The following is a 10,208-nucleotide window of genomic DNA, read 5'->3' on the forward strand; positions in this document are numbered from 1 at the left end:
GAGATATTACCTTGATCGTGAGAAGAAGTGAAAACATTATGAGAACTTACTAGAGTAGAATGTGTGACTGTGGGATTAGATTGAGGAAGAAGTGCCAATAGACTTTGAATTTGCTCTTGAGAAAATCCCAAAGTTGAGGAATGTGACTGCGCCTGAGAATTATTAGAAGAAACAATTGTAGAAGCCATTGAAGGAGAAAAAAATTGTAGGAAAGCCAAGAACAAGAGGTAGAAGATGAAGATTTTAGGTAGTAAAAGAATTGCTTGCGGAAGAACGTGATCAAGAATTATTAATTTTCTTCTGATACCATGTTAGAAAAGAATAAAGAATGAAATATTGTATGTCTTTTTGACTAATAAAAGGAGAGAGTACAATTGATATATATAATTGTTCAGAGCAATATAAAAAAGGAATATAAGTATAAAAATATATGAATATAAATGCACATATATGAAAAGAGAATAAAATAATTCTAATAACTTTATTTGTTTGTTGTTTCAAGCACGTTTCATTATAGCATTTGGATTGTTTAGATTGTTTGACACATTTTTGCTTCAATGTTAAGTGAAAAATGCGTTTGAAACAACAAACAAATAAAGTTAAAAAAAATTGGTAAAAAAGACTAAAACCAGAGTTTTTTAAAGTTGAAGGACTAAATTGTACCTTAGTTTGAAAATGGACTAAAACTAAAATCGTTCCAAAATATAGGGAGTAAAAACATATTTAACCTTTTATTTTATAAAAATCATCATTTTTTCTAAAATTATTTTCTAAAAAATTTTCTGTCTTTTTTGTTATTGTTCAGTTATTTGAATATCAGAAACCGTAAAAGAATATTTGTATAGAGTTTTACACATTTAACTGCGATTAAATTCAAAACAAAGTAAACTTACATTTTATTTCTTTTTGAGTTAATGTGTTTCTTTGGTCTATGTATATAACTCAAGAAGAATATGTTAGTTCGTGATCATGAAAATGTATTCAGGTCTTTGATAAGGTATTCTTTTTGTAGTTAAAGAATATCATGTAGGAACTATAGTGTTATTTATTTATTTATTTTGATATGTTGTGAATATATTGTTTTGTAGAATAAGGATGTATTGAGATGACTGAATTGTCTCTTGATTGAAATTGTGATATGTATAATGGTGTGAATTTATTTTGAATTAAATAAATCTTGTAGGTGTAAGAATGATGAATTTATATGATGGTAGATTTGTGTTCTTTATATAATATTTCTTTTTTGAGAACACCTACCAGATATGTATGTATTTATAAAGGGGAGGTATAAAAACCGTTAACATTTAATCACTTTAAAACGTCATTCAAACATTTAACATCTCAGCTAATCATCTCTATATAATTTTAATATCGTTAATGATTTTTAATGATAGAGACTAATTTGTTTCAAATTATTACTTATAAAAATTTAATTGAGAAATTTTAAATGTAGAAAACCAAATTAAGAATACTTAACAAAAATAAGAGTGTCTAAATGGTTTAAAAAAAAGGTTTAATACTGCTTTTGGTCTCTAGTTTAGGAGAGTTTGTTCAATATATATGGTCCTACCTTTTTTTTTATAACAATTGATCTCACCTGTTCAATTGAGTTCTTTTTGTTCATAGTGGTCTCATATTCAAGTTTAAATTGTTTATTATAATTCTTATTGTATACGATGATGACATGATTTTTAACATTACATTATGTCATGACGGTTAAAATAAAATTTGGATAAGTGAATGCATTAAAGAACTTATTGACGTCGTAACCAGCACCGTTAGAAAAAAGAGTCAATTAAACATTTTTTTCAAAAAGTGAGATCAATTATTACTAAAAAAAGTAAGACTATATTGAACAAAACCTCAAACAAAAACGATATTAAGCCCAAAAAAACTAATAGTTGCTTGGTGTGGAAGCTAAAACTTTATATTCCTCACCCTCACCCTCACCTGCTTATAAAAGCATCCTCAACAATCTAAGATAGCGCAGAAGAGAAAAGTAAAGTAAGAATCGTGACATATATTATAGTTGAAAATGGCAGGTCTTGTCGGGCAACTGTTTGGGCTATTTAATGATGGTGGAGAACCTATGCAGACAACACAGCCACGGCGGCGGTCTGCTGTTCCTCGTTCTGCTCACACTGAGGAGGAGCCAAGAGCCTCCTTTAACAACACAGGCACTCAGAACATGAGAGGTCTTATAAACAACACTGGTTATACCAAGGGTAATGGCAACGGATCCATCGTCTTTGGTGGCTTTAACTCTTCCACAAACTCATATTAATATATCTATTATCATGTACCATCTCCTACTATTTCCATTAAAATAATGAGGTTTTTATACCTCCCCTTTATAAATACATACATCTCTATTTAATTTTTACTGTACAATATCTTCTGCGACTGTAATGCTTCTTCAACCTAAGGGCTTACTCTTTCCATCCAATTTAGGAGATAAGTATTGGAAAAAGGAAAACAAGTCAAAGGAAGAAAAGTTAAATAAGTATAATGGGAAAAATAACAAAATGAAGAATAAAACATCAATTAAAAAGTAGATTTTAAATTTAAATTCACAAAATCACGTGCATTTATTTATATATTCAAATCTAAATCAAATTTTCTTATATTTTAATATCACGTCAAAAAATAAATTTTAAATCAAACTAATCTTAATATATTTACTTATATATTTTAAATTAATTTTATCTTTAATTAACGTAAGACTTTAAAATGATCATAAATTGTTATCAAGTATTTGTTGAACTTTAACATCTATAACAAAAGAGTATATTTTCAAATTAATAACAATATTCATATGATGGATTAAGCATATGTATAACCTTTGAGTTTAATTATTATAGTGTAATAAACACATATGAGTATTGTTGTCCATGTTCTTATTATAAATAATTGGAATTGAAAATGGTAATAATTGAATTTAATTAAATATTTTACAATTTTGCCTTTTTATATATTAATTGAAATTATTGTATTTTAAACAAATTATAAATAAAAATATTTTTGAAAAAAAAAATATTAAACCTTATGATGAGGGATATTGAGCATGTGGATGGAGTATAAGGTCATATACTTAAGTAAACTTTAAAAATGTTTTTTTTTCTTTTATATAAACTTTTTTCTAATATTGGAGATCTTCCTTTTCATGAACTGAGATAAACGAATAGCAATTATGTGTTGTTGAAAATATCCTCGTGATGAGTTATGCCAAATTCTGTTTACAACTATCCTTAGAAGTTATCATCTAGCATCTGGTGCTCTGGTCCTGATTTTTCTTTTCATAGACACGTAAAATCTTATATGACCTTTTTTTTAGAGCAAATTAAAATTAATTTATACATAAACAATAATTTATATATAATTTATTCAACCGACTTTAATATATATACATATACATTATCCAATTTTAACAAATTTATTTTCTCATTTTATTTCCTTATTTATAAAAAAATTTATACACAGAGAACCCTTACAATAACTTTCCTTTATATTAGTTATAATGTTAAGAAAAAATATTTTGACAAACCTAACTCCTGATTATAATGATATAGATATTTGACTCAGTATGTAACCTATCTCTTGATTATAATGTGCGTGCGTGAGTGCGTTTATATTTGTTATTTCATTTAGTGTAATTCACCTTATACTAAAATAATTATTATATTAGTACAAATATGTGATATGGCTCATGAATATTCATATATTTCAAATTTCATTTATATTTTTTTATTTATAATTACTTGTTATATCATATTATGAATTATATCTGTACTTCATGCTTCCTTTTTTTTCTTTAAATATCAAAAATCGTTGGATGCATGCACAATTTTTAAAGAGAATAATATACAGTGGAACTTTTCCACATAATATTCCTTTAATCTTTTAATTAATCCTGATTAGACATTAATACATTCGTCACCCTGTGACATGTGAGACCTCGTTCATGATTACGTAGTAGAGGCTCAATCATTTGTTCTAAGAAGTCACACAAGTAAGCAAAGAATCGTTAAAATTGTTTAGAATTCCGTCACGATTTTATTTTAAAAAATTAAAAAAAAAATATTTAAACTATTAAATGATATAAAACTATAATTAGGTGTGATAAAAATAATAAAAAATAATCTTCATATCTCATATCTTCAAAAGTGAATAACATATCAAATATGATAATTTATTTTAATGAAGCAAGGATTCCAGGTCATGTCAATTACATCAATAAAATCAAATTAAATATTCTTATTTATTAAATATAAGAATGATAATATAAACCAAAGTCCCACATAAAAATTACGGTTTAATTTTGTTAGTTGATCTCATTTATAGACCTAGGTACCAATATGCATAAACAAAATTGAAATAAAAATAATATATATATATATATATATATATATATATATATAATAACCTTATTTTAATGTTTTAAATATTTCTTATACTTTATGAATCTATCATTGATAATAAAATTAAAAAAAATAAGTAAATATAAAATTAAGATCCACATCAAATAAATATTTCAAATTTAAATTTTTTATGAAAAAAAACAAAATAAATTATTGTATAAGTTAGAAAAAGCTATTACAACTAATCAATACTAAATGCAGACAAAAGAAAAACTACTTTAGGAATTCAAACATAAAATAAATTAATACTAAAATACAATAAAATAATTCTGTCCAACTTAAAAGATTAAAATATAATAAAAACATGTAAATTAAGCAAGCTAGCTTGCTCGCCCTTTTTCTTGGAGGCTAGCAAACAAATGCACATGACTCACCTCAGATTGTCGTGCTAAGTATATTCATTTATAACTTACTCAAAAATTTTATAATACTACAAATTTCTAAGTCGATGTTTTGCTGCCCAGGTTCTTGTGTGTTGGATAAGTTTGCTCTATGACAGCATATACCATTCTGGTTGTTATCACAAATTTAGATATATGAGAATATTGTAACCCCCACGAAGATACTAGCTTTGCATTGATGCTATAAGCATCAATTAGAGAAGGAAAACAAGAGTAGAGGTAGCTATAATTCTCTTGATGCATCTATAAAAGGCTAATAATATCCTTCAACACCATACACAGCAATTGTTCTATAACTTGTTAATTTTGCTTTGACTTGAGCAAGTGCTCTCTCTGATGGCAGCTTTTGTAAGAGGGTTTGCAGATATGATGGATGGAGGCTACAGCAGTTATCCTCAAAGGAATCCCAACATGAACAGTGCTCCATTTGCTCCTCTTCAACCTTCTCCAACTGCCCTTCTCAATGGAGACAATCAAAAGCTAATTGGGATTACCAACAACACCAACCTAAAAGTCAAGGGTGATGGTAATGGTGCCTGCACCCTTGGAAACTTCAAATGAAAACACCACTCTTTATTATCAGAATCTCCTATTATATAAATAAGCTTTTTATATTTTCAAAATTAGTTCATGTTCAAATTAATATCTCAAAAACATAGTAAGTAAATGTTGAATGCAAAAGTACTGAAAAATAAAATAGAGATATTAATTTTAATATGACTAGTTTCAAAGATATAAAATCTCATTTCACTCTATAAATAAAGTGTACTATAATAAGCGCATTTTCATGTAATAAAGTTTCAGGTTGCTTGTCCTGCGTCATTATGTAATAATATTATCAACAGCTTGTAACAAGTTAACTTAAGTTGCTGCTACAACATACGAATTCGCTTGCCACATGTTTTAAATTTTTATATATTCTGCTGATTGAAAAAATAGTTTAATTAGCTATGTAGAAATTTTTACATATTTCTGAAACTTTTTACCAAGTTATTAAACCTCTCGTATAAATTAAATCTCACGTATATAAATACTGCTAATTTAACCCTAGAATTTTGAAGTTGTGAATTTTTTGCATCATTCCTTCCATCAGCACGAATTTAGCTGCAATAGACACACTCTTTAAGGAAGTGCAATCGAGAAAACAATTTTAATCCTCCCACATCATGGAAGAGCAAATTGAACAAAGAAATATAAAATTAAAAAATCAAATTCTGAACAAAAAAGTAAATGAAGCTCGAATTAAAGATTAAAGAATAAAATATGATATCACTTCTACAACATTAGGTGCGAAGTAAAATGTTAAGAAAATAGCAGACGTTGACTTGAATGAAAGAGGAGGAAAAATTAGGCATCGCTTGTACATTAGAATAAAGAAAATTAAACATTTATTGAAAAATTCCTTGTAAAGCTAAAACATATTCATAAATTCGGAAATTAGCCTTACAGAAATCAACTAAAACCTCTTTTAATAGAATTATAAAATTTATAGAAAAGATTAATGAATTATTGGAATTTAATGTAAATGATTAACTCAAATCTAATAGAAAAAAGCGTTTATAAAAAAATTGTCAAATTTAAGAATTAAGTACAATAAAATTGAAATTTAGATGTCTGTTCAAAGTAAAGTACAAGAATTAATTAAAACAAAATTAGAGTTCAATATGTCTAATTTTGTAAATGAGATAAAAATTTATCAATTTCGGTCACTCCTAATTTTAAATCATCCAAATCATAAAGAATAATATCATTTTGTTTCAGGCTAATTCATGTTATTCCTTTCTATAAATCCAATTATAAAGTCCATAACACAACTTTTGTTAGACTTATTTACTTTTTTAATAAAGGATTGGCCTTGCATAGATGTTTTGAACTCGAACAAACATATAAATTTAAAGTATTATTGGACCATTAATCAAGTTAACAAGAGTTGATTAAGGAATTTAAGGTGAACAACTACTAATTGTGAAGGTCTTCACACAAGTCAATTTTTATATACAAACAAAGTTTCTCACCGATCCAGTGTAAAGCTTGACTTGCGCAAGATATGAAGAGTTCTATTCTCTCCAACGGTTGCCACAAGTTGGGTTGCAGCAAACAAAATTGAGTACCGAGCCTTCTTCCCCTTTGGCCGTTGCCTACATACATTCAGAAATTTCAGAACACCCCCAATTAACTAAAACATGGATTCTTGATGAATTTCTAATCACGGATTAAGATAAGAATATGATTCTTTTGGTTAAGAATAGTGGAAACAAGATGTTTATCCTAATATGTGATTAGACATTCTTTATTCCTTACCATGCAGACTGAAGTTTTAAATTGCAATGAAAAGAGCATTACAGTGAACTCATTTTCACCCACACGTCATATATGTATTAATATTTGTTAGCAGATAGCATGTTCGAATGAAATGGCTTTATTCATGGATATTTACAAATAATAGGAGTGGCCTAATTGGGGGTTCTCTGTCCGGTGTCCAGTTCTAAGGAACTATTTTAGCATTTCAATACAGAAGGTAACTTCCATGAAATATAGAAGACTTCTTACACAGCAAAAGAAAACTAAATTCAGTATTGGGTAAAATGTATTATCCCAAATTTGGACATAATATAACATCGAAACAAGCCATGCTACGCTGACAAAGAATTGAGCTTCCCAAAACTAAAGAAATTACAGAGATTGGGCAGTGAAGGAAGAAAAAGGAGGCTTTCGATAATATTCTATTACATTGATATAATATATAATGATGCTGCACATGTGATACAAATACTAATCCAGAAATCCTATTTCCTTGTATTGATAACCAAGTATTAGTGTAATATAACTTATATAAGCTTTGTCAATATCTTTTTAAAGATGTCCTAAGCTATTCTAAAATACTGAATATATCCTAACATGATCTCTCAAACTTGAGTTTATTTAAGACCTTTAAATACATGTTTTGGATTTGATTATTTTTAAAGTTTTATTGCCAACAAAAACTCACTCGACATTGAAAATATAAATTTATTTGAACACAGCAAGTAAATCCAACCTTGTTACAAATAAACACTATACAAAAGTTGAAAAAAAACTCCTAAAAATGCAACCGGAAAAGAATCCTAAAAATAATTATCTCCTTAAACCACAGCTAGAAAGACAACTTGAGGAGAGGCCACACACAAGATGGCCATGGGGAAAAAACTCAGCACAGATGGTGGAACAATGGATGTACAGACCATAGAACTGGTCATAAAGTTACATGACCGAGGAGGAAGAGACATCACTGCCAGGATAAACAGTGGTCTTTGAAAATATGCACAACAGAAATCCTAATCATGTGGAATTAACATTCATAAGCATGAAAACAGATCTTCTCTTCCATAGTCAGTAAGACTTAACCTTGAAAAAGACAGCTTCTCCATGGTTGCATTGAGAGCAGCGAACAGACTTGGTACGAGGAAGTGTTGGATCTGCAGCTACATTTTCCAGCTCTCGAGTGCGCCTTTGAACAGAGTGATGTAACTTATTTCTATAGACAACGTTAGTATCTGCAAGCTCCTGCTAAAAAAGAGAAAACTGATCACACAGGCATATTCGTACTGAACTGATAACATCATAGCTGTGTATGGTCCCAAAAAATAGTTTCTTTCATCTGAAAAACAACAGTGAACAGGTCTTTCTAGCCCTGATTTATATATTTCCAAAAGTTAGTGCAGTTGTGTAAACATCTGATTTCCATGGCACCAATTGATGACAAGAATAGTATGCTAGATAAGTAGAAAGAATTTCACTCGTCACTGGTCCAGTATTTTACATGGTAGTTGAATCAAGTTGCAAAGGATCTATTTTACATACTTTGAATCCAAAACCGTGAATTACGAAATTCATGATCAAAATTAAAACTTAATATATAAAACTAAATAATACATATAAAAGCACACAAAATGCGATTTGGAGGTTTCATAAATTCAGGTGATTCATGGTCCGAGTCAAGCACCAAAATGATTTGTTCATCAAATCCCATTGCCATAGTGTGAATTGTATTATACATCATTCAATACTAATAACACAGTGATCTAAACAAACTTAATAAGTAAAGAAAATAAAGAGACACTGAATACATAATAAAGGAGAGACTTTAAGGAAATACTTGGTCCAACTTATTTTGAGCTACTCTTTATAAAATAGAAGCTGAGGAAAACAGAATTTCAAGATAAGCATTTTTAAATGAAGAAAGATTCTGAAAATGGAGCTTTTAAATTGTTAGGGTTTAGGGTTTAACTTCAAAGTAACTTTTAAGCCTTAGGAACAATGGTAAGACACGTTACATATCAAAGAATACTTCATTGTTTTTTACTAGAAGTTGAAAGACATATATTCACTATGCAAATGCATGACATTTGAACTGGAAAGTCAGAATAAAAAGCAACATCCCTGTACAGAGGTCAAATGCCTCTGCAAATACAAGTCAATTGTCTGTGAAGGCAAGAAAAACTCTTTGACACGTTAAATTGATATGGGATGCTTTCCTCAGGTCCTAACAGAAAAATAGAGGAAATGTCACTCCTATCAGTGATTCCTAAATTCAATCTCCAGTTTGAAGGCATATGTTAAAACTTAAGTTCAATAGGAGAGATATACCAAAAGAAGTAGTCTTCCTAGTTAGAAGAATTCAAGACTTACAAGTTTAGCTTACTTAATGAGGATTCCAATAGCCGTCACCCTTACAGTCCACAGTAACTTCACCTGTCCAATCTAACATGGTGGTAACCCTTTTCTATAAGACAGCTTCACTCGTCTGCTAATATTTAGTTTGCACCTTAATCCAACATCACAGGAAGTCATTTCCGTAGCTTCTTATCTCTTAACAAGAGTACCAAACCCAAGATACCGGTTCATTAAGTTAGAGAACTTCAAGACTTAACTATCAAGACAGTTAGCTTATCTTTTTCAATGGGGGACTCCAAAGAGCATCAAGGCCTTTAAGGTTTAAGGGCATCTTCAAAAGCAACAAAATGATACTGATTCCCAAAGGACTAGATAATCGTTCATTAGTACAACTAGTTAGGGTTTAGAAAAAAAATCGCAACATGGACGCCATGGAATGATAGTCGAAGAAATTAGAAATGAAAAGGAAGAGAGATAGAAGAAGGACCTCATGATTGCAGTAGCGGCAAGTGTGGAGAAGAACCTTGTTCTCCTTGTCCTCGGTAGGGTATAGAACATTGTTGCTGCAAAAATGGAGAAGAAATGAGGAAGAAGCATTAATAAAAACAAATGTATAACAAGATTCACATCTATTGAGAACTAAGGAAAATGGTAACAGACCACCCACGGCAAAATTTCAGTGTACTCATCTTAGAATCATCCAAATGCAAGGAGGAAGAGAAAGGTTTTATACTTA

General features: G+C 29.2%; 1 protein-coding gene across 1 annotated transcript; it reads right to left on the reverse strand.

Annotated features, from left to right (window-relative positions):
- Positions 1-6,685: 6,685 nt before the first annotated feature.
- On the reverse strand, positions 6,686-10,201 carry LOC106767320 (DNA-directed RNA polymerases II, IV and V subunit 9A). The gene is made up of 4 exons (XM_014652181.2): positions 10,133-10,201; positions 9,960-10,035; positions 8,204-8,362; positions 6,686-6,957 (listed from the first exon to the last, which is right to left on the reverse strand). Exons 1-4 carry the CDS (start codon positions 10,159-10,161, stop codon positions 6,877-6,879), a joined length of 345 nt encoding a protein of 114 aa, XP_014507667.1. The 5' UTR covers positions 10,162-10,201; the 3' UTR covers positions 6,686-6,876.
- Positions 10,202-10,208: the final 7 nt, after the last annotated feature.

Source organism: Vigna radiata, chromosome 7, assembly GCF_000741045.1.
Source record: "Vigna radiata var. radiata cultivar VC1973A chromosome 7, Vradiata_ver6, whole genome shotgun sequence".
In the NCBI taxonomy this organism is placed as follows: domain Eukaryota; kingdom Viridiplantae; phylum Streptophyta; class Magnoliopsida; order Fabales; family Fabaceae; genus Vigna; species Vigna radiata.